The sequence below is a fragment of the Cucumis melo genome, chromosome 6 (genome assembly GCF_025177605.1).
Source record: "Cucumis melo cultivar AY chromosome 6, USDA_Cmelo_AY_1.0, whole genome shotgun sequence".
NCBI classification, from domain to species: Eukaryota; Viridiplantae; Streptophyta; class Magnoliopsida; order Cucurbitales; family Cucurbitaceae; genus Cucumis; species Cucumis melo.
The window spans coordinates 14,184,800-14,210,484 of NC_066862.1; the positions used below are offsets into that span (position 1 = coordinate 14,184,800).

Genomic DNA, 25,685 nt, shown 5'->3' on the forward strand with positions numbered 1-25,685 from the left:
AACTCTTTTAGACCAAGCTTAATCAACATTCGTTCTCTTTTAGACCAAGCTTAATCAACATTCGTTGACTAAAGAGTAATTTCACTAAAGACTCTTAGTTGCACTCCCCTCACTATAGATATATTTCTGTTCACCTGATATAACCATGATGAGCAATTGTCGCCGCTCGCTCCTTTCCGTTTGTCATCATCTGTCGTCGTCGCTCTTCATTTCGATAAGTGGTTTACTTTGTTTTACTTTTGTTTTAGTTAATTAGTTTTGGTATTTAGATTTCGAATTAGTTTTAGGTTTTAGATTTTAAATTAGTTTTAGGTTTTAGATTTTGAATTAGTTTTAGGTTAAAGTATTGCATTCGAATTTAGTGTTGGTAGGATGTAAAATTGATGCTGAGATTTAAGTTGCCAATACCACATTCTGCCAGCCCATTTATTTAGATTTTAATTTAGTCTTACATCTAATAGTGGAAAAGTGATAGCCACATACATAAGACTAATATGATTGCATGCTTAGGTGAATAATGGTAAAACTACTAATTGTAAATAAGAAAAAATTATCTTTGCAGTGGATGTACTTTTGTTGATGGATGAATGTATATTGTATATAGATCCTGTTCACATAAGGTCGTAGCAGCGCTTGTTGGAACTGCAACTACAACATCAGTTGAAGGCCTAGGCCAATATGTAGAATAAGGAAAGGTAAAAAAAAATGTAGCAACATAAATAATAAAGAAATAGACAACTGGGTAAGTTAGTAAAGAAACTTCTCCATGTTGCTGCTCTAAATAAGGGAAACCATAATAATGATTCCAGACCTGAAGATGTTAGCTTTTTTGTTTTCTGTATGGAGACAATTCGACCTCAAGGCGACTGATTTCATCCTTCAGATCTTCCAAACTGACCCTTCCTGTTTGCTTACTTGTTCTGCCAGAGCTAATCAGGCTTGAGAGACGCTTCAAACATGTGCAGTACTCAGCCTTGACTTCAAGAGTGTCGAAAGTTGAACCTTTGAACTGCATAAGCATTATCTTAGTTCAAGCTCTTTAGAACATGTGCTTTCGTAAAAGTACTAAGGATCATGCATTATGACATTTGTACGAATGAACACTACAGCAAAGTTTCTTTGTTCAGATAACTTTTTATTCGTTTTTTTTTTTTTTTTTAATTCCATTAGTTTTGAAATAGTCATTGATTAGGAACATCTTTGAATCTCTTTCTCCTCCTCAACCATTCTCAAGCTTTGACCAAATGAGCACATAGTAGATCACAAATGAAAGATTGTTAGTAAATAATAATATGTTTTAGACAGAATAAACAATTTATCATCGTTAATTAAAAAAAATGCATATGCACATGTGGACATTGATGTCAAACTCATTGGAAACAAAAAAGAAATATCATTGGAGCGTGTTACCTTTTGATAAGTAGAAAAACATTGAGTTAGTAAATTCTCAGCCTCAATGAGCAAAGGATCCTTCTGCAACAACATTCCAGTTACTCAATACTTGCTTCTAGGTTTTAGCCATTCAAAAGTAATCTCTTAGATATAATATATATAAGAAGCAACAAAACTTTTCATTGAACAAATGAAAAAAAAATTAATGCTCACAAGATATAAACTCTCGAACAGAGAAGAATAAAACAAATCACTGTAAGAAGAAACCACTAAAGACTAGAAAGAGAGCACCATAAAGGAGCCTTGGGATTAGAGAATTCAAAATGAACAAGCAAGAAAAGTGTGGCCGTCTTTAAAAAGGATGATTTTGTTCCAACCATAATTTTGAAATTAAGGCCTTGACTGCGATGGCCATATAAGAGTGATCTAGTCTAATGAATAAGAAAACCTAGGAAAACAAAAAAATCAACGGCCCATCCGCTTGGCAAGGGAACATAGTGAGGGCATAAGGAATGAAGAAGAAAGTTCCCTTTGTAGCAAATCGGCTATGTTAAGGCTACTGACGAGGATAATCTAAATGAAAAGGTTAATTCTTTTTGGATTTCTTGACTTCGACAATGCTGAAAAGAGATAATTTACTCGCTGCCTACTACTTAAGGTTGTATACTCTTAAATCACCAATTCAACCCAAAAGCTTAAGCTAGTGGTTGAAGACAAATTTAATAAAAAAGCTCCCCCTCACTTGTGGGCTTTTAAATATCAAGAAAGACCAAACAAGTGGAAATCAATATCAAACGGAAGAGGAAATAATGTTGCAGTGTCTTGAACACAAGACCTCCCAGGACTATCTATACCATCTTTAATTACCAACTCAACCCAAAAGCTTAAGCTAGTGGTTGAAGATAAATTTAATATAATATCTAACATATACACTTGCACAAGTTTTACATAATATTTGTCAATTTACGGAGCAAATTGCAAGACAACAGATACTATCACTTATTTAAGCCATCACAGCTAACCTTTGATACTTGCATCTCTTGCACCGTAATCTCCAAATTCCCGAGAGAATCAAGTGATTGTAACTGCAAACACAATACAGATGGAGCCAATAGCACGAGTAGATTTCTACCCAAACGATCAACTAAAATCATTTAAATTTTAATGAGTCTTAATCACTAAGGGACATAATCACAGGGCAACGACCTAGATACAAATCATATCAAAACATGGCAATCACAAACACAGCGATGCACTATCGATTAAAAAAGAAGATCAACACATATTTAACATACATGGTATACTTTTCCACGTCTTAATATAATATTCTTGGTAAAAGAATTTTTTTTTACATAATGAATAATTCAACTTTTAATAAGAAAGAATGAAAGAATATAATAACAAACAAAAAAGAAACTCACAAAAAGTGCCTTCAATCAAGTAAGATAAGGCCTAATTAGTAATAACAACAAAAAGCTTAAAAATTCATGAATGGAGTGAATGACAACGGAGTAATACAATTAGAAAGAGCATTCAGTTACGGATATATTTGAGGACAAAAAGTTTAACATGTGGAAACCTAGCCTTTAGAATGATGATATAGGACAAAATTATAATATCTTCGGAAAAATGGGAAAACATGATATTTGAAGAAACTTCATTTCATCATTGTAGAGAAAGGAAACCAAACCAGTATGATAAGTGCTGTACGTCCGTCCTTTCCAGATCCTCCATCTTTATGAATTTCTTTCTTCTCACCGCGCTTGCTTATTGTATATAATATTCCTCGTGATATCCTATTATTGAAAGAGTTTTGCATAAACCGGCTGTAAAATCAATCATAGCCAGATGTACTATAGTGATTTTACATCACAAAATATACAGGTGAAGCTAATGTCATTCATGGTCCATAATTCTATATTTCAAAAGATTAAATTCAAGAAGCTGGAAGGGATTTTTTTTTTTACTGATAAACATTTAAAATTATATGATCTCCCAATTTACCTATTTAAAAATGTTGTTCTCCTGACTTTAAGATTATTTCCAGTCTTGAGACAATTTGCCTTTCTTTTTTTTTTTTAAACAACAGAACTAGCCTCTTCATTAATTATAGTAGATGAGACTAATGCTCAAAGTACAAGAATAATATACTATGAGCGGTAAGGAAGGAGGAAAATAACTAAAAGGACAATCAAAACAACGATACAAACAAGCCAAAGTCCTCTATAATTCAAACCACAAAAGAGAAAGAATAACCAAACAAAATAATTCTCTTTCAATAAGAAGCCAATTTCTATGGAAGAAATGCACACTAATAGCTTCGAAAAGAAAGTAGATGAAACATGGATGGGAGACAAAAAACAATCTTGAGCTTGAGAAAACTTGTAACTTGGAGAAGTAAGAAGCAAATTGTTGTGGCCAAAAGCAGCGCTAAGGCCGAATACTGAGCCATGAGTTTGGAAATATGTGAGAAAGTTTGGCTCCAGAAAGTCCTGTCTGATCTTCATCAGGAATGTGAGACTCCATTGAAGCTCTTTTGTGATAATAAAGTTGTTACTAGTATTGCTAACAACCCAATTCAACATGACATGACTAAACATGTTGAGATTGATTGACATTTCATCAAGAAAGACTTAGCAGTGGGAGCATATGCATTCCATACATCCCTTCGAGCCAACAAGTTGCTGATGTTCTCACCAAAGAGGGCTTCTCAGACCAAACTTTGACTTTTGTATTAGCAAGTTAGGCCTCATTGATATTTACATCCCAACTTGAGTGAGGAGTGCTAGTTTATGGAAAAATTAGTTATGGAAAGTTTACCAAAAAAATATTTTTTTTTTCCTTTTTTTCGTTTACTCTTGTGTATTCTATTTAATCTCCCTCATTGTACCATGGTAATTCATTAGAAAATAATAAAAGCAGTATATCGTGGTTTTTCTCCCAATACTTAGGTTTCTACGTAAGTCGGTATGTGTCTGAATCTACTTTCAATAATTTTATTTAGGTATTACATCCCACAATGGCTTCGAGAAGACAAGTCTCGAGTCCCACCACATCAAAGTAGCAAGAAAGAGGATGAAGTGTATTAAGAAATATTTCGAGTTCAGAGGATGAGAGCACAAAATTGAACATTGAATTTGCCCATTTCTTTACAATGTCTGAACAGTTTGCTTATCATGAATCCATACGTAATATGTCTTTCTTTATTCTTGAAAGAATAAAAGTAGACTTGGTCCCAATTTTCCTGGTGTTTATAATTGCCCTCTCAGTCAAATTGATGTGAGTGTAAGAGGGCGTTTGGGACAAAGAATGACTTACAATAGTCTGAGGATTATAATAATTTAGGTATTATAATAGTCTGGGGATTATAATAGTCTGTGTTTGGAGTACAAACTATTATAGTCTGCGTACAGACTATAATAGTTTGTGTTATTATAATCTGTGCTTGGGGTGCAGACTTGGTAAATATTTGGAGCTTAGTAAGAGAGGGGAAGTGAGGAAGAGAAGAAAGGGGAATGAGACAAGTATTGTCATAATACTAGGGGCAAACAACCCCTAAGGGTTTATATTCAATATGTGTGGAATTGTTCATGTTTGTAAACAGTGACTTTACGAAGGTTGAACTAAGAAACAACCTCCTTAAGGCCACATGGACACGCAGAGAAACATTTGGGACTAAAGCTTGTCGTGTCCATACAAAAAATTTGGGGGCTAAAGTTTGTCCAGCAATATATATGACCACACTTCCACATATTTAATGAGCTGAATAAAATAAAATATGCTAGAGAAAGTAAATCTTTCAGAATCCTGCTAGAAGGCCTTGACTTATTTTCCAACAAATAATGGAATTCCTCGATCAATAATGCCATTAGTTACTCATTATCATTATTTTTTTTGTTCATGATCGCTAGCTAAATTGCCAAGTCCTAGCTATATATAATAACACACCTCCGTGTATCAAGAGGATCGATAAGCTGTAATTACAAAAGGGAGGAGATGATTTACTCCACAACACCAGCTTAAGCAAGAAAAGATGTAGATTAAATAAAAGTGAGAATAATTTGTTGCTTATCCAGGCGTTTCCTTCCCAACCATAAATTCCAATGAAAAGCAAAGATAAAGTTTCCTGTTTCCTCCTTCGACTCACTAATGGATAATCCTCTTTGTACCACCATTGTGTAAATTACCCCCCCCCCCCCCCCCCCCAGTTAGTCTTTCTACCTGTCACTATAAAAATCTCTTGTATGATGGGTTTACACACTTTCCCATCTTGTATACATTTCATTCAACCAATGAAATAATTTGTTTCTCCCTCTTTTTTTTTTATTAAAAAAAAACCCTCAATACAGACCTTATAGAGTTATTCAAAAGTTCTCTTGCTCTATCAGTTGCAGTAACTGCTTTAGAAACATCAGTCGCCTTTAGTTCATTGGAACTTAGCATTACCACTCGAGCAATGTGAAGCATGTTAGCAGCAATCTGCACCACGTTATTATATATATATGGCGTTATTGGAAGTCGAAAGTGACACATGATTAATTAATCCATCATGTGACACATTTATTAGAAGAGATGTATCATACCAACAAACAACAAAAAATCATTTTCTAAAACCCCATCATTTCTAACATAAATAAACAAAAATCAATTAAAAAGGAAAAAAGGAGTACAGTTGTTTTATTCACTCCATCCTTGGAATTCAATCTGAATGTTAAGAATTGAAAACCTGGATGTGGTCCTCAGGAAGTAAACTTTTCCGTGCATCAAGACACCTGAAAATAAGAAAATAAATACTTCATTAGGATAACCTTTTTTAAAATTACCAACACTTGTCAGTTTACCTCTCAAGAAGCTCTTGTGCTTCCTTCAAGCAACCATTGGCATATAGTGTTGAGGCCAAGCCGTCAGCAGAATTTATAGTTTCCAGAGAATTCCATCCCTACACACATAAGAGATATACTAATTGTTGTCAGTTAACCAATAAAGCATGTACATACTCAACTGCACACCCAACAAAACAAAAACAAAACCATGGAGGATAAAAAAAAATTATTAAATAGAGGTAATGTTAGTTAAAAATCAAGACATAGAATACATAATAACTAAACATTAATTTTGATACTCGTTCTGTTTCTCAAGTAACAACCTTGTATGGAACGATCTGAAGTACTTATCACTCATAAAGTTTTTGGGGTCATTAGAATTTGCAGAAACACTAATTTGGACTGCTCCAACCTTTGAGAAAAACTGTCAATTAATTTACAAAACCCTGAGGTTTAACTACCAAATCAGTCGTGCATGGGCTCCATCGCCACCAAAACCCTCCACCCTCTCACATGCTGGCTCGGGAGGATGCACGAGTGGTTGAAATTTTTTTTTCCACCGTCGGTGTGGTTCAACAATCCAGCTATCCACGTTTGGTTTGAATGCTTATTTTGATTGAAACAAAAAAAAAAAAAAAAAACAAAATAGAGCTTTTGGTTTCCAATTCTCTAAATAGTTAGATTTGTGCTCAACTCTAATTTGTGCATTCAAATCAAATTTAGTGTCTATGTTTTCTGGGGTCTGTTTTTCCCGGGGATGATGAACCAAAAACCCCAAAAATATCTGATACAGATCACTTCAGGACTAGTTTTGAGGATCAAAGACAACTTGAACATGTCTTCGTTGCCATAACTCATAAGTTCGGTCATATGAAATGCAGTGGTAAGGAGTTATTGGTTGTCTTTTTCAATCTTTAGGTTGTAGAGATTGCTAAAGTGTCACTTTCTGAACTGATACTCTCCTGTGGTAAGTTAAACTCTCATTTTCCCTGAATATGTCAGAAACAAATTGCTACTTTGAACAGTTCACCAAACAACAGGAGAAGCATTTGTCACCAAATTTTAATCAATCTACCCTTAACATGTTCCCTTAGATGTGTCACATCAAGATCCAAAACCCACGTCCTTTAAGTTAGAATCATGAAGTAAAAATTCTTCACTGAAACCAAAATTGAGAGAGAGAGATCAAGTTAGTAAAGATAACTGCACGTACTCAACATCAAAAAGAAAAGGCCATTACATGAGCACCACATCCCAAGCAGTAGCTAAATCATAAAAAGAAGGAAAAAAAATCAAAACAAAGTTACGAACCTTTGATAATTCCATAATGTGCAAAATTTTTCTTTGTACATTCTCAGCCTCCAAAAGATTATTCGACTTCATGTGCATCTGAAGCATCAGGAAAAGAGCAAAAACATTAACCATAGCACAAGTAGAACAATGGAACCGTAAAAGAATTGGAAGAGGAAAATGTATAAGATAGAACTAACATGCTCACATATGCTATAATACATTCTACAATCATTAATAAAAGTGAAAAAATCTAATGGGATTGGCAAATAACAAACTCACGTATGCTTTCATCATCTCTCATGTTTTCTTTGTAAATCGGTGTCTACACCAGAGAAGGGTTTATTGTCCTTCATATTAGTTGTAAAAAATAGTTTTAAAATTCTGAAAATAAATAAAGTATCAATATAATTCTTTTACTAGTAGATGGCCTTTCTATAAGGGGAACCTAGCATTTTTATTTTTTTGATAAGAAACCATTTCATTGATGAATAAGAAATATAAGAGACCCTGTATTACTATCAACATATTGACAAAACAGAATATTCTTTTCTTCACAAATAAAGTTGGTAACAGAGTGGAAAAACTGCAGCTCCCAGTATAGGATAAAGCCTAACCTTAGCAAGATATCGCAACCTTCTGATGCAGAGAATTGACTCACCTAAACCACCTTCCTGCATGACCAAACAATAAAAGGTATGAAACATGTAACGCATAAAATACAATACAATATTATAGAAGTTATATCAGCAGGAGAATCCCTCGATGATATCTTCTTCTGAATATCTTTATTTGTTCCTGTTGGTTTAAGCTTCTGCTTTTTTATTCAACCTTCAGTAGGTCCTTTCAAATAATTTCAAAGAAAACATCCTTCAAGGTCTTACAGGCCCTTTTTTTGGCTATAAAGACCCATCTTCTTTAGGTTAATGCCGTTAAAGCTCATCTCTCAAATTTATGATTGGAATGACATCAGAGAATTTTTCTAATGTCTTCTCATCATTGTTCTCTTTTGAAGCTGTTTGGTGGATTTTTCATTCAAGATACTTGTCAAACCCGGAATCCTTTTATTTCACCTTGTTAAGCTGTTTGTTCCTATTTGTTCTTTGTACCCAATCAGGTTTCTGGTTACTTGGATTTTTTTCTTGTTCTGAAAATACTTATTTCTCTTTGATTGTTGCTTCCCTTCATTTTTTTTTCTTTTGTTTAATCCTCCCCTAGTTTAGTTCTTTGTAGAGTTAGTATCTTTGAGTTTTCCATTTTCTTAATGAGAAATTTCGTTGTTAAAATAAAATAAACAAAAGTTGTATTCCTTGCAGTGCATGTTGTTACCTCCAGTATCCTAATAGAATCCTGTATCAGGGCCTCAGAATCTTTTTCCTCTCCAAGAAGGTATAGCACCTGCATGGAAAAAATATATTGTTTGAAGTATTGGGGACAACCAACCTTGAAGAAACAAAACTCGGTTGAGTAAAATTATTTAGCTAATATTACTGGTAAAGTCTTGTTTGATTCTATTTTATACTTGAACTTTCAAAATACCTATTTTAATTCTTTAACTTTCAGGGAAAAAAAAAAAAAAGGTAACAACTATTTTGGTCTCAACTTTTATAATATCTACTTAGTCTCTGTCCTTTTAGAAAGGAACCCATTTGACCCTTGTTAAAGTAATAGGCCGCTCAGTACTTGGTTTTAACAGGTTTTACATGCACTTCTTACACATTAGCTTGTATACTTCGAGGTATATTATTAATTTATTGAAAATAAAATAAATAAGAATAAATGGTCACTTTTTGGAAGTCCACGGACTAAAATAGACACTTTGGAAGTTCACATATTAAAATAGAAAGTTAAGGAACCAAACGAATATTTTGAAAGTGAACAAGGCAACATTGAATATGTTACAAAGAGTGGAGCCTTATGTTACTTATGGCTATCCTAACTTGAAAAGTGTTAAAGAACTCATTTACAAGAGAGACTTTGGAAAACTCAACAAGCAAAGAACTGCTTTGACTGATAACTCCCTTTGGGAAGTTTGGAATTATTTGCGGTGAAGATCTCATCTATGAGATTATGACAGTGGGACCTCTTTTAAGGAGGCAAACAATTTCCTCAGAAAGACCAAAATAAAATCTTGAAAGTTCGGAGACCGAAACGAGACAAAACTTTTTGGAAAAGACGAAAGAAAACAATAGGGCAAAACTAATATGATAAAGCAAGGATTTCAGAGCATACTGTTCCAAGATGGTACATTGTATCTGCATAATCTACATGGCCAAATCCAAGAACGCGACCTTTGATCTGAAGTATAAAAAACTATAAGTGAGAAGACAAAACAGCAACTGTTTATACAGGTATAGATGACCAGCCTCATACCTTCAGTGCCCGCTGACCAACAGAGCATCAAACATAAGCCAGAAGGGGAAAAATGTTAGCATGAATTTGCACATCAAAGAATCAATAAAAGGAAAAATGCAAAAAAATTATTAATGAAGATTGACAAGGTTTAAAAATAATAATAATTGAAATAAATAAATAATAATGAATAAAAATAAATAAATAAATAAAAGAAGAACAAGAAGAAGAAGCAAAACTAGAAATTTTAAATTCTACCCATAATGAGTATGATCACAGTACAACTGGTCACTTTTAATTCACGGAACACCAATGACACCATAATTTTCCCAGTACCTGAATATCCATCTTTCCTCAAATTCAATGTTATCTGATCTAGTACTCCGTAAAATAATGAAAAATTTTCTGGGTTACTATGCCAATTTATTTTGAAGACTAAATTAATTATTAATAAGTCTTTTGTTAAATATAATGATCTTTGTTAAATATGCTCAACCAATGAGATCTTTTTGAAAATGAAGCAGAACTTTTCATTGACATAGTGAAAAGAGACTTTTGCTCAAAATACATTAAAACAAACAAAACCAAATAATCTCAACCAATGAGATTTGAACCATAAAAAATAATGGCCGATTAGATGTGGAAGGAACCTAGTTCATTTGTGACTTTCCCTTCTTTTGGGCTATGTTAGACTAGCTAGAATTGGAACGGCAACCAGAATGGCCAATGGGAATGTCACTCTTGATGCATTGTTTGGTTTACCCATTTATAAAAGAATATGCATCTAATCGTCCATTATTTATTATGGTTCAAATCTCATTGGTTGAGCATTGTTTTGTTAGTTTCAATGTATTTTGAGCAGAAGTCTCTTTTCACTATTTTAATGAAAAGTTTTGTTTCCTTTTCAAAAAGATCCCATTGGTTGAGCATATTTCTAAAGATAATTATATTGAACCAAATATTTATTGTGGTTATTAATTTAGAGTTCAAAATTAATTGGCAGAGTAACACAGAAAATTTTTCATTATTGTTTGGTTGAGCATATTTCTAAAGATCATTCATAAAAGAATATGCATTCTCTTGAAATTCTACCACCTTGATTGAAACAATCGTTTCATAAACTTGTTATTAATAACTCCCTCCCATAGGTTGGTTTGTATGAAAGGGAAATTTTGATGTCATAGAATACTGAAATGAGATTCCCTGGTAACTCCTATAAGAAAATATTTTGATACCTCATAGCAGTTGCAGGATTCTTTTAGCTTCCTCTGAACTAGATAAAACTGGCCAAGGTTGTGAAGGGCAGAACCAACTCTGGACAATAAGAGTTCAAATGACATCAACGATTTTTTTCCCTTGAAAAGGAAACATAAATTTTTTAATGGAAGGACAAAAAGAGCTAGTGTTCAAGATACAAAGAAACATAAAGAAGACGATAAATTATTCTACAATAAAACGTTCACGCGAAATTATTCTAAATGAATTTCCAAATTGTGCATGTTATACCATATGGATTTTGGGTTAGGTTGTCCTCTGTTTTAAACCCGAATTCTAGACCAAGAACATAGCAATACCCTATCCAACTTTTACCTACTCTTCACCTTCGCAATAGACCCCTACCCATTGCCCAATCCACGCCAATCCTGTTACTGTCAGCCATTGTCAGATGTTGCTTACCTGTGTCAATATTGTCGTCCAAACTATTGTTGCCAGTCGACTGCTCCTACGTTTGTCGATTTTTGCAACTTATACCCAACTCGTAATTCCTATGCTATTGTCGTCTACAATTGTCTACTGTCGACTATAACATATCTCATCAAAGCACTGATCTAACTAGGTTTATATAACAAAATGTTGCAAACCAAGTTTCTAAAATAAGACTTTGGGATGTTGAGTGATGGTTAAGAAAGAGTGGGGGTGGGGGGAGACCATTTTAGGTACAAAATTTGGGATTCTTTCATTTAACCACACCTTGAGAAAAGTCTGTGTTTTAAGTCCCTCGTAAGGTAGCTTGACAATGTAAGTCCCTCGTAAGGTAAAACCATCTATCTTACTAATAGATAGCAAATTGTAAGATATTTTGGACACATACAAAATACATTCTGTAAGGTAAAACCATCGACCGGATAAAGGTGACCCTTCTCTACCATGGGAGCAAAGAATCCATCAACAATCTGTGAGGCCTCCTATAATCCATACATATAAAAGAAGGGGTAGAATGGTAAAACAAACAAGACAGCAATGATGAGGAAATGAAAAGGAAATGATCGTGCACCATGGGACCCACTGGAGGGAATGTTGGAAGACCTATATAGCATCTTATTGGGAATGGGATAGGTAGGCTTTATTTTGGGTATTTCTTGATTAGGGCAGCTGCTGTGACCGAGAGCATACCCTAGCTTGTAGGGTGAAAGGGTGGTATGTTTTATTGCTTTATTACTGTTTTTTCCTTCTTGTTAAGTCTTATGAATGTATCCATTTGGCATTATAAATATATAAGTACAGAATGCTACCTCTGTTTTTGCCATTAGAGTTGGGTAAATTAGCTCTTAATTGTTAGTAGCCTAACACAATCCTAATTTTCTCATTTCTAGCACACGATAAATACAATATAAAGAATGTTTGAGGTTTGTATGCAGTTTTTCCGTGCTGAACAAAAAGCAAGGTCTGTTACCGGCTACTTTATGCACCTTAAGAAGATAACTGTCGAGCTTGCTTTGTTGTTACCCTTTAGTCCTCATGTTAAAGTTCAACAAGCTCAACGAGAGAAGATAGCTGTTATGATCTTTTTGAATGGACTCTTACCAGAATTTGGAATGGCAGAGGCACAGATTCTCTCTGACTCTAAGAGGACGATGCTTTCACTCATGTCCTTCGCATTGAAAGCTCTCCAACTAGTGTGTCTATTCCTCAATCTAGTAGTGCGCTCATTAGCAACAACAATAACCCCCGAGCACCTCAAGCGATGGATAGCAATTTTCATAGGAATAGTTATGATCATCGAAAAACAGATTCTACAGAGATTGTTTATAACTACTGTCGTATGCCAAGTACCGCAAGTTGTGGCGTGTCTTGTCGTTCCTTTTCCCTTTGAAGTCCATTGTCGTTTAGGACATCCATCTTTGTTTGTGTTGGAAAAACTTTATCCTGAATTTAGGTCTTTGTCCTCTTTGAATTGTGATTCGTGTCAATTTGCTAAATTTCATAGTCTTAGTTCGAGTCCTCGAGTCAATAAATGAGCAAGTGCTCCATTTGAGTTAGTTCATTCTGATATTTGGGGTCCGTGTCCAGTTGTGTCTCAAACAAGCTTTCGTTATTTTGTTACTTTCGTTGAGGATCCTTCTCGTCTAACTTGGTTATATATCGTTATGAGTTATTATCTCACTTTTGTGCCTTTCATTATACTCCTTGGATTCCAAAAGTCACCAAGGATGGTCAGGTTTTATTATATCTTCCAAACTTCAATCCTTAAAAATTCAGCTAAAAAATGGAACATTGACAGTGAAAAAGCCAGGAAACATAATGAAGAGAGCTTGCTGAAAGCTTTGACAAATTAAGAAGATAAGGATGAGCAGCTGGATTTGGCAACAGAGAGTAGTACCCTAAAATGGATGCTGAAAGTGGACCCTCTGGAACTATATAGAAGGTAGGAAAGAGACCTTATTCAGAAAAGTAAATTAAACTGGATGAAATTAGGGGATGAGAACACCAAGTTCTTCCATCAGTTTCTAGCTGTCAAAAAAAAAAAAAAAAGAAATCTGATTTCCGAATTAGTAAACAACCAAGGGGTTCCAACTTCCTCATATGTAGAGATTGAAAGTTTAGTTCTTGACTTCTACCGGTTATTATACACAAAAGCTCCACAAGCTGGCCATTTTCCTTCACCCCTAAACTGGGCAGTAGTTTCCAATAATCAGAATATTTCAGCGTGGATCATGCTGTTTGGAAATCTCAAATGTGCTTCAGTATTACACAAAAAGCTCCCATCCCAAATACCTTTCACCCCACATGTGCCTTCCCCTTTTCATCTCAATTACCTACAAAATCTTCGGCAACTTTTTGGCTGTCCTCATCCTGTAAACTGGCAGAACCGGCTGCTGCAAATATTCAATATTCTTTTGGGTTTTTGACATTAATATCAGAAATAAAGTGTCCGCCAATTCAGACAATTTTAGCCATGTAGTAAATGCTCTCCTCTTATGGTGCAGCGTGGTCAAGGCACTACTTATAGAAATATGTTTCGAAACAAATCAGGGAGTCTTCCTTGATAAATCTGCAAGTCGAAGCGATCGCATCGAGTTTGGCCCAATTAAAAGCCTCGTCATGGTGTTTCTTTATCCAAAGCTAGAATATTCCCTTCAAGAGATTCAACTCAATTGACAGGCCTCCATCTTCTAAACAACACAAAGTCTTTTTCATGTTTTATGTAATTTCCTATAAAGTTCAAGCGCTAGAAAGTGAATTTCTTCTATTATTATTACTAGAATGTATCTTGTTAGTCTGTGGGGAAAGGCTTGCTTTGGTTGTGTATTTGGCTGTAATCTGTTCTTTATAATTAGCATTTTTGGACATGATGAGGACGTCAAGGGGTGCAACCTAGTTGAGATATTCTGGTGCGCCTCTTTTTGCTCATGTATATCCCTCACGTACTTTGAGTTTTGGCTCTTTATTATTATCATTTATTAATAAAGAGTTTGTATCTTTTAAAAAAAATAGGGATATAACATCTTGGTGCTAAGGGGGTGGGGTCCACCTAGTTGAGATGTCCGGGTGCACCTTCTGATCCCTCTTGCTTATTAAATCTAGGCTTCTTTATTACGCTCATTGTATAATTCTCTTGTACTTTGAGTTTTTTTTATTAATAAAGAAGTTTGTCTCCGTTTCAAAAAAAATCCGAGACAAAATCCTCATCAATGAAGTTGTGGGTGGCTCCCCCATCACATTTCTTCCTCGAATTAATACAATCACATTTCTTCCTCGAATGCTTCCCTCGACCTTCACGGTTTTAGGGAAATCAACTCCAGCCATTGAATTTAGGGAAATGGACAAATTAGCCATCTCCATTGCAGCAGCATCCTTTACCTCCTCACCGCCTACTTATGCATTGTCGAGTCCAACCTCGTGGCTTTCATGATTGGATGACATGTCTTCTCCTTGCTAAACAAACATAAACTACAACTCTTCTTACACTGATGGCCGAAACTTAATTTCCCATCACACTAGAAGTAAATTTCATTTTCCTTTTTTGCTCTCATCTCCTCCTCCATTAACCGTCAATAAGGATGGGTGTTTCTGCCCCTAGCCGCCGAACCACAAACGGGTGTGAGTGTGGTTGACAATATAGAAGTACCACGGCTAGGGTTAAAAGAAAATGATCATGAACCCAACCCACTTGCACTTGATCTGCTACCACTCGCCGAACCTAACCCAACAATCAAGGTGTCTAATTTCGAATTCGGGCTGCCACTCAATCCAAACCATTGTAATCTCTTTCATTCGATCAACTAATCTTCCTCGTTCAATTGGGCCATTGTCATTTTAGCCTTTAGGCCCATTGGGTTTAATTTTCTCGTCTCACTTTGAATCTCTAGCCCACACACAAATTTACTTTCTAGGGCTTTTTGCCCAAGCTCCTTTAAACCGCTCAAACTGCCTCTGGTACTACCTTACCGTCATTTCTTGTTGCAGCCTCATTAGATGTGCATATTGGTCAGCTTCATTCACCGGGAGTAATCGATCCAACAACAGCTCACGAAATCATGACCAACTACCCACCGGTTGCCAATCTTCCTCCCATTAATACCACTCGAGTGCTCCTTCCAAGCACAACACTGCCGTGTCTAACTTGTCCTTCTCCGTTAAGCGATTTACAACAAAATAACACTCTACCAGGTGTAGCCAACCGCCAAGGTTCTCACTCACTTCCCCTTTGAATATTGGCACCTCCAACTTCCTCAAACTCTTACATTCTCCTTCATTCTTCTAATCGTCTAGCATTGAACCCATCGGTTTTTTTCCTTTCTTTGACATTGTTCTCTCCGAGGATGTCGATCCACGATCACCCATTAACACATCCAAATGCAATAACACTAAACTCATCTGCTCATTCACTACCACGAACATCCCTTTCGCTTCTTTAAATCCAGCCTCCACCTTCGTAACAAACCCTAATTGGTTCTCATTGATTTCTTCCATCTTCTCCTCCAATGCTCTTACTCTACCTTCCATCTTAACCACCCTGCCCAAATCTTACTGCTCTGATACCAAATCAATAGGCCTTAGCCCACACAATGAATTTATCAACACAGTACGAGAATTCGAGAGCCCTCAATCTCTCCTAAGCCTCTTATACACAGCTATTATAACCAAAGAAAAAATAGCAAAAAGATGATTCACCGTACAACCTCACGCCATATTTACTCCTCTCTCTGGCCCCTAACTAACAATATTCCTATAGAGAAGAAAACGTTCATGCATAAAACAAAGCTCTTTCACAATATTTATGTACTATCCCCTGGGCACAAGTAATCCATGTTAGCAAAGTAAAGACAATAAAAAGGATAATTCTAGTTCATGTAAGGAAAAAATAAAAGGTTTTCTACAAAAAAAACAAATTTGCAGGATTCAAGAACCTTATATCTTCAGTGCCATAGGATTCCTCCAGTATGTTAATGGCTTCCAAATACATGGGCTCCGCTTTGTCAAATGTTTTCATGACTCTATACAGTTCTGCCTAAAAAAAGAATAGCAAAACATATTTATCAATTGTGCTTCCACAATTTAAATCAAATGGCATCATTTCACAACAGTTCTTGATCATAGGTTCCAACCAAAGAAAAGGAGTCTTAATATTAGATCCATTTCTGAAATCTAACCACCAAGGTTCCACTCAGTTCATGTAGATGATAGGATCGCAAAATGCATTGGGAAAAATTTGTTGATAATTGAATCTAATGAATTTTGATACATATTTTGATACTATATGTAACTACAAGAAGACATCCTTTTGAGATTTGTATCCTTCGAATATTTTGGTTTCTTTTCTTTGAAAAGAAAAGTCAGTATATTGTGCAAAGAAACTACATGAAGACTTCAATGCAAGTAAATATGTCTAAACTCCAGGATTTATAACACCGAGAACCAAAACAACATAATTCATCAAAATAGAGGTTCTACTGAAAATAATACTGTATCTGACGTCTTGGTTCAAATAAATGTTATTCCATTAGGATCATTCAGTATCTGCATGATAGTTTAAATCTACAATTTGAAAAGGGTAAAATAATCAAAACTTAAAATATTAGAAAAGCTTTAAGCTAGAGTACCAGATTGTTGAAAGCAGATGCAACATGAGGATCTCTCTCCCCAAAACCTTCTTTAGCTTCTTGAATCGCAGAGATAAAATATTTTTCCGCATCTTCAAGTCTTCCCTAAGTAAAGAAAAAAGTTAAAATCCTTCTTTGTGCAAATCATTAAAGATGGTAACTGCTAGAAGGTAAAAGAAATACTGCTTGCCTGCAGAAATAAGTCCCGAGCAGTATCAGTAAAAACCCTCCACTTTGAGGTATGTAAATTCGATACAACAGAACCATCCTCCACTTTGCGTAGTCCAACAGTCTCACCATCCTCAATACCATTTTCAGAACTTGGCTTAAATGATGCTTCTTCAGCTAGAACAGGATTTGAGTTTATTCCCAGAATAATAGCTGCACCACAGAGGTCAATGGATGTCATTACAACAAATTATCATTCCTCAGGCATCGGCAATTCCTTCTTTGTCCCCCTTTTTGTAGATTATGAAAAAATTTATTAAGAAATACAAAAAACTACATGAAATAGCTGATGAAAGAATCCAAAACAAGAACCTTAAAAAGGTTTTACAAAAACATACATCTATCCCACCAACAAAATTTCAGTAATGCACACCGCTATATATAATGGAAAACAAACAGAATATTTGAGAATCTCAACAAAATGGCGGGAAAAATGGGTGTCAGTTGAAAAATACTCTGTTAGCTCCGAATCTCTAATAAATGGGTTGCCTCTCTGGTTCCCTATCACCCCAATTTCTTCATGCTCACCTTCAGCCCTTCAACACATTCACCCTCCCCTAACTCTCCTGTTTCTCTCTTCTCTCATTACCTGGTTTTGATAGAATTATTTTCACATCAAACAGTTATAATGATGGATGTGCACTCTCATACGTCCCATTCATCCATTCTTCTAAGGAGAACTTTGGAGATATCAGATATCAGAGTCCTTATTTCTTCGGACAGTAATTAAAGATATTCATATTTCAGTAATTGTCAAAATTACTTCCAGGTGGCTTTGCACAACTTAAAAAAACCTCATGGCACCCCTATGAGCATTTGAGACCCCCTCATACACACATATGAGAAAGGCTAAATGAGGGAGTTCACAAGAAACAAACTGCTGGCGGATGACACAAGTTGTTATGCAAAACCAGTGGAGTTGGCTGAAACTTGAAAGTTTATGTAGAGGTGTTGGCGAACTGAATGGGTGTGGGTGGTCATTTTGGAGTCCGCTGCCGCTTTAGTTGAGGCTTCTCATTTCTCTCAAATGTGCTGGTGGTCTGAATCTATATTTCCTTTTATTATTATCCGGATGTAGTAATTCCGTTGTTGTTATCTCAAACTCAGTAATTTTTGCCACATTTGATAGAAATATCAACAGAAAAGTTAATTTATTTTAGTTTAAGAAATACCAGCATCAGAGGCAGAAAAAGAAAATTTGTTTATTTTAGTTTAAATTTGATGATCACTCCAAATCAAATTCTAAAATCAAACACCTCAAGTCTCTAAATGGAAACACCAAAATATAACAGTGAAAAGAGAAAACCTGCAGCAGGTCCAGACAAAAAAACCCATGGAAAACCATTGAGATAACCATCATGATAGCCATTACTATTCTTACGCGAAGAAGATTTCACGTTACCTGCAAGAAAAAACAAACATATACAAGCATAAACAGCCATTCGAAGCAATTGTGAATCAATTCAAGGACCCTTCAACCATTTGTCCACGCTTGTAAAAATTCAGAACCCTAGTTCAATCAGAACTTCGTGGTCCGACGAGATTAATAACAATGTCCTTACTAACTCCTATAGTGCAGAACATGATTCGTATTATAAAATAGCTGATACTAATGGAAATTCAGCTTTGGATGAAAACCCACATCGAATATTGTGTAATTCACATCATTGCAGGTTCAGCACTGTTGTATCAACAAGTATAGTTAGGTAGAAGATGAAAAGGCTTGAATTACGTACAGCGAGAAGAGAAGATTGATACGTTAGGAAGATTGGGAGCTTCCGAAGTGAGATGAAATGCTGTAGAGCGAAAGCTTAATCTCTTTAACCATTTTGAAGCTGCTTGTCTGGTGTACATCTCTGCTTTGCCTCGAGTGATATGGAATAGAATGGAAGGTAGGTGGAGAGGAAGACGAGAAGGGTTTAAAGGGGTTTTAGCTGTACGGTACGGTTTTCCTTACTCTTAAAAAGAGTAAACAGAAAATAAAAAACAGAATAAAAAATAAAAAAATAAAACATTAAACAATAACAAAGTTGATCCATCACACTTAAATGATTGTTATAATTTGTACGGTTGCGTAAGTTCGATGGTCCATTTCTAATGTTGGTATGAGTTTGAGGAATCAATCTTTATAAATAAAAGTTTAAAGTGTAATTGTAATCATGTAAACCCTTAGCCTTGCTATTTCTTTAGTTCAATGATTTTATAAAATTTGGTTTTATTGTTGCTAAATTCTTTGATGAAGAGTTAATTAAGGTTAGGAAAGGGAATTATGGCAAAGTGAGATGGTTGAAATTTGTAGGAATATAGTCTTAGTGTTATGTGTGTGATCCTTAGGTTTGCACCCAAGCAAGGTTGACAAGGCTTAAAGAGTTGATGTATGCGGCCAAAAGAGGAGGAGTGTGTGGAAAATTGGTTAACTTGTTGGCTAGGTGAGTAAGAGGGTGTCATGCGGCCAAAGACCAACACAACCTCTATGCGGCCAAAATAGTGTCTAAGTATGGCGTGAAGAATGACCATTTGAATATCTAGGCGACCAAAGTAAGGGGAGGTGATATTTGGCCAAGTATTCTGTTAGGTGAGATGAGCATTAAAGGATCTAGGAGGTTGTCCTAGACAGCTAAGAAAAGGGATTTCAAATGCCCTAGGCGTTATGTTGTGCTAAGACATGATTAGACGACAAGACATAAGAAGCAAGCTTATGGCTCGACCAAAGGGACTAAACGGCATGGTTAAGTATGGCATGGGCAATGTGACATGCTTAAGGAGGACTTAAGCGAGTTTGCTTGGAAGCTAGGCATTTTAGAGCAAGTTGTTCAAGTGTGAAGTGAGATGATTAGTTGATTAGTGTTTTACATGTGAGATCCACGACTGGAATAGAAGGGCCACTTTGGAAATAAGAGTTTTTCTTGAAGAAGAGTTTTTCTTGAAGAAGGCGTTCTGACTAAGTATACGTTTATAGAAGTTAAGTGTTCTATTGGTTTGCGTTGAAGCTAGACGACACGAGGAAAGAAGAAACTTTAGGTGCAAGGCGAAATGAAACCAGGCGTTAAGGGTCAAGAATTTTTTGAAAAATTTCCTAATTGTGCTTAATTAGTGGGCTACGTGTAAATGATTAAGCTAAGCATGTTTTAGGAAGTTAATAAATTTACAAGTGTAAAGTTCAAGTAGAAGCTGGTGAGTTTGTGAAAGTTTAAGGATGACTGATTCAATTTGGGATTAGTATAAATAGGAGAAGAGGGCAGAAGAGAGGGTTGTTACTGTGAGGTTTTGCTAAGAGAAATCACTTAAGTGTTGAGCTGTTAAAAAGAAGAAGCATTGGGCGAGAAGGTGTTAGGCGTTCTGAGAAAAGGAAACTTAGTGTTGTGAGTGATTTTATTAATGTTAATCAAAGTTTCAAACGCTTTTTTCTTCTTTTGTTTTGATTATGCTCATGTTTAAAGCATGTACAAACTTACTGATGTTTATGAGAAAGCTTGAATGTTTTATATGAAAGGGTTTTTAATGTTTAAGTTTATGTGATGATTGTATGTTATATTTGTGAGTAAACCATTAGTCTTATTTCTATCAATGAGCTAACTATTATGTGCACATAATGAGTCAAGGCAACCATGTAGAAAAGGATTGCATGACGGTGTAAAGTTGATCAATGCAGTTGTGTAAGCAGCCTGAGCAATAAGAAATGAACTGGAAAAATCTCAAGAGATGTTGATGATGATGTGGTCATCATATTAGTCTATGTGTGGGATTGGTTCATGCTCTTGGCGAAAAGGAATAAGTAGAGGCTAATGTGTGATTTATTTGTTTTATTGAAATGAGACGTTGAGAGCTTGTTTTATGAATTGTGTATTGAATGTATTGTATTCCCCCAAAAGGATTTCAAAATATCACTCACTAAATATTCGACTTACATGTTTAGTTTCCCTTTCCCCAGGTGTCATACAAGGTGTTACGGCCAAAGTTATGAAGGGTTTGGTAAGCTGCTACACGTTGAGGCAAGCAAGCTAGGCGATTAAACATGAAGCTCACAAGACGTTTAAAGCTTAATTTTAGAGTTCATATACTTAAGGAAGTGTGTAAATATATATTTGAATTACATGATTTTAAATAATAAAACTGTTAAATGTTTTAAGTATTTTGCATTATGACTTCTTATCACCTAGTAGTTAAGTTTTGAGTTGGAACTAGGCGATAAAGTCAAGCTTCAAGATTAAGATCGAGTGTTCTGACGTTTCGTATTAGAGATACCAAGGCCGCTCAAGTTAGGTCGCGTGCCACAACGTTAGTTTCAGGATGCATTGCAGGGCGGGGTGTGACATTACATGTGGCAAGTTAATGCTAAGCATCAACAATTAGTAAGTAGGAGGCGTGGATGTGAAGTCATGCAAGAAGCCTATTTAAGCTTAATTACAGGTGATAGAGCTTTCATTTTACTCGTGCATTTTGAGTGATTGTCATACCCAAAACCTAGCAAATTTAGAAATTTCGCTAAGAAAAAGATAAGAAGAGAATCTTTAAAGTTCATATGGATTTCTAATTTGAATGGCTCCTTCTAAAATTACTGAGTTTTTGACTCCCGAATATCCAATTGATTAATTCATTCTTTATAACACATTTTCTTCTTCTTTGATAAATAAGACAGTAATCGTTGGCGTTTTTCAAGAATTTGACATAGACCTCTTTGGGATAAATAGTCTTTTTTTTAAAAAAAGAGATTGGGCCCTGCTTGGTTCCGATTGGATGGCCAAGCACCCATGTAGCAGTCAGCGAGTCGATAACCCTTCAACAAAAACTGAAACCACTAATAAATAGTCTTTTTTTAAAAAAAAAAAAAAGATCGGGCCCTGCTGGATTCCGATTGGACGGTCAAGCACCCATGTAGCAGTCAGTGAGTCGATAACCCTTCAACAAAAACTAAAACCACTACTTCACTCCTTCTTCTTTGCAAATGCTTTGGTCTGAACGTCTTTAATTTACTTCGTCTTTCTATCAAATATTCATCCTTTTCTGAGAATCCCCCAACTTCTTCAGTTGGTTGCAAAAGTGAGCTAGATGAGTGAAGTTGATGATCTAAAGGCAATTAAACAAAGAAGATTTGAGGAAGATGAATTTTGGTTGAAAGAAACCTTTGAAGGTTAGTATTTTAGAGAAACCATAGCATTCTTCATTGTTCTAAGGCTAGCCGACGGAGTACTTGGAGTTTTAGTTTGAAATTTTAAGGTAAGGTATTCAAGAGGATAAGAAACAAGTTTAAAGAAGAAAGTTTTTCAATTTAATTTATGGATTTTGAGTTATGGATATTTTAAGAGAAAACTGAAATTTGATGAACAAGCAGACATATTTAAGCCAAGCCAGTAAGGAGGATGAAGGTCAAGCGTTTAATCTAGGTGGTATAGCCAAAGAGGGTTGTCAAAAGAGGTTAGCACGCTAGGAGATAGGTGGCATTGCAAGGGCAAAAAGTTTTTGTGGCAATAGGCACATGCTAGGTAAGGCTACACGCTCATAAGAAGTTAGTGTGCAATGTAGGATGAAACAATAGGCACAAAGGCCCTACCAAGAAGAAACTCCTCCCCAACTAGGCATTGGTGGCTATACCAGAAGAAGCTTCCAAAGTCAAAGTAAGTTGTCAAGTAAGAGGGAGATCTTTAAAAAAGAAGCATAAACTCCTAAACTCCAAATCTCTTTCATAACCTTGAGATTGAGAAGTAAAGGCTCATAAGGTTTAGGCATCATTGTATAAGAGGGAGCAAACGATCAGAGTGAAGTTGCTCGAGAAGAGGCATCCCTTTGCACCAGCAGCAGTGGTTGTCTCGGTTCTTGTTTAAGTTGTAGTAGGTCGTGGTTCTTTCGGTTGAGAAAGTAGCTCTCACTCTTCCAATCTCATATATTATTCGATTTTCATATTGTATATTTCAAAATTTTCCAATTAGAGTAGATTGAGTGCATCGATTCCTGTGTAGGCGGCAAGGCTATGTCACTAGGTGAGATGGGCACAAGCAGGCAACAATGAGGTCAGTGGCACTGCTCAGGGCCATGCCATGACCTGTTTGCACGCCAACCATGCCCATTGAATGTCATGGCCATGGTTAATGACATAGTGTCCAAAATGTTATTTTTGACATTTTTATGAATTTTGAGTGAAATGTGGATATTTTCTAAGGACAAGAGGATTAGGAACTTAATTCTCTTATTGCAGGACAAGAAGAAATTGTGCAAGTCTATAAACTTGAGGGTTCTAATCGTGAATGACAAAATATTTTTTAGGGTAATTAAAATGGATAACAATTTTTAGAATAATTATTAACTATGTAGCAATATTTTTAAAAAATTGTAAATATAGCAAAATCTATCGGTGATAGGTTTCTATCATTGATAGACTCCTATAGTTTATCGGTGATAGAACAACATTTGCTACATGGTCTATTAGTGATAGACCCCTATCATTGATAGTTTTTGACAAATTTTGCTATATTTGCAATTTTTTTAAAATGTTGCTATATACTTAATTATTTTGAATATAATTGCTACATTTGCAACTATCCCTATTTTCTAATATTGCTTGCCTCTTAATTAGGGTGTGTATTTATGATGTGTTCTGAGCTATCGTGAATATTGAATTTTAGTTTTAAGTATGCGACTAGACTAAACAACAAAGCTAGGGTCATGCAATAAAAAAGGTTGACACCTACTTATCTGTGGCTTAGGTCTAATGATATGTTTATTGCATACAAGTTTTTCCTTATTTTCCCCAAGTGTAAGCGAAAGAAAGATTTCCTGGATTAGTCAGGGTCGAACACAGAGGATTTTTGTTACTTAAGGTTATAATGTGTGGTCTTACTTCAGGCGGTGTCTATACAGTATAAATGTTATAACAGTATCATCTACTTTACGTATGACTAAACTATATACGTGGAGAAACAAGATGGAAGTAGATGGAGTGGTTATTTATGATATAAACTCAGCTTTGTTTAGGCGATGTAGATTAAGGAATGTCTATGTTGCCAGAAGGACTATCGCTAAAAAGTAAAGTGTGGGATGTCTCGCAAGAAAAGGAATGCGAAAGGAGGAAAGACAAATATGAAACACCAAGTTGAAGTTCCATCACGGGATGGTGAATGGCGAGGAAAGAGTGGTTGTCTAGGAAAGGTATTATGCAAAAGGATGCGATAAAAAGGGGAATTGCAAGAATGAGTAATTGTGTCTAAGTTAAATCGCGTAGATATGGGTAACGTGATAAGAATGAGTGGCCAAAAAAGGCCCATGATTGGATGACGAAAGTTAGGTGTTTGGTACCATAACGTGGGAAGGAACACATTTGTGTCACAAAGAAGTCTTTGATGCACTGTTGGCAAGACTAGACGACCTGAGAATGCAATAAATGATAGCGGCTTCCCGAAGAGATAAAAAGGGATCAAACGATTTAAAGAAGTTTGATTTTCCAAAGTGATAAGGTTAGTGTCTCAAGGAGGGGATGTCCCATCAGCATCTGCATTTAGCTGACATGCAAGTTCACATTGATTGCTTGGGGCAACGAGTCATGAAGTGATGAAATGACCTCTGAACATGGAAGGGACGCTATAAAAAGAGGACAAGGGCTAAAAGAAGGAAAAAAGTTTTTCTAGAGAAAAAGTGAGATGCTCAAATGGAACGATGAGGGAGAAACCCAGAAGACCCAACGATTGGCTAAAGGAGATGCTAAGAAAAAAGAGAAATCCAAAGACAGAAAAGAAAGAAGTGGAGACCAAAGTATATGGGTGAGTGATGAAATCAGAATACTACTTACATTCTGATATGTTATCTGTTAGATTCTTTTCTCTTATTTGCTGCCAATTTAAACTAATATTGTAAAAGTTTTTTTGAAAGTAGGCTATTTGTATAGAAAATGTTTGATTTGAAATATATTTTCTATTTAAAATAACTAATACACATTTCTCAATAATGAAAGGGGTTTTATGTTTAGCTTCTGTAAAGGGGTGACGAGGGATTCAAAATCTTGATATGTAAATATGCCATTTGATGGTAACAGTATCTTTCCAATGGTTCCAAATGTGCGATATTCATGTTACTAAATGTTTCCTAAAAGGAGTAAGTTAAAATGAACCATTATGTTTGTAATGATTGTTTAAGGGTGAAACCCATCGTAAGACATTGACAAGAATCTCTGGTAACTCGCTTGACAAGAATCTCTGGTAACTCGCATAACGTTGGTTAAGTCTTGGGTTCCAAGTTTAGGGGAGGGGAAAAGTCATAGGAAACATTTAGCCCGTCTCCGGCCGCC

The 25,685-nt window shown here is 35.6% G+C and overlaps 1 protein-coding gene across 2 annotated transcripts; it reads right to left on the minus strand.

Moving 5' to 3' along the window:
* Positions 1-533: 533 nt before the first annotated feature.
* On the minus strand, positions 534-19,356 carry LOC103496867 (protein KINESIN LIGHT CHAIN-RELATED 1). 2 transcript variants are annotated; one of them, XM_051085672.1, is made up of 18 exons: positions 19,147-19,356; positions 18,717-18,812; positions 17,373-17,563; positions 17,183-17,287; positions 16,490-16,590; positions 11,093-11,171; positions 9,879-9,890; positions 9,738-9,803; positions 8,835-8,903; positions 8,123-8,179; positions 7,527-7,604; positions 6,234-6,331; positions 6,119-6,164; positions 5,744-5,871; positions 3,083-3,188; positions 2,415-2,477; positions 1,411-1,473; positions 534-1,009 (listed from the first exon to the last, which is right to left on the minus strand). In XM_051085672.1, the coding sequence occupies exons 1-18, from the start codon at positions 19,262-19,264 to the stop codon at positions 821-823; spliced, it is 1,665 nt and encodes a 554-aa protein (XP_050941629.1). In that variant the 5' UTR covers positions 19,265-19,356; the 3' UTR covers positions 534-820. The 2 variants fall into 2 exon arrangements, with proteins under 2 accessions (XP_050941629.1, XP_050941630.1); XM_051085673.1 differs by lacking the exon at positions 19,147-19,356 and having other exon boundaries at positions 17,183-17,282.
* Positions 19,357-25,685: the final 6,329 nt, after the last annotated feature.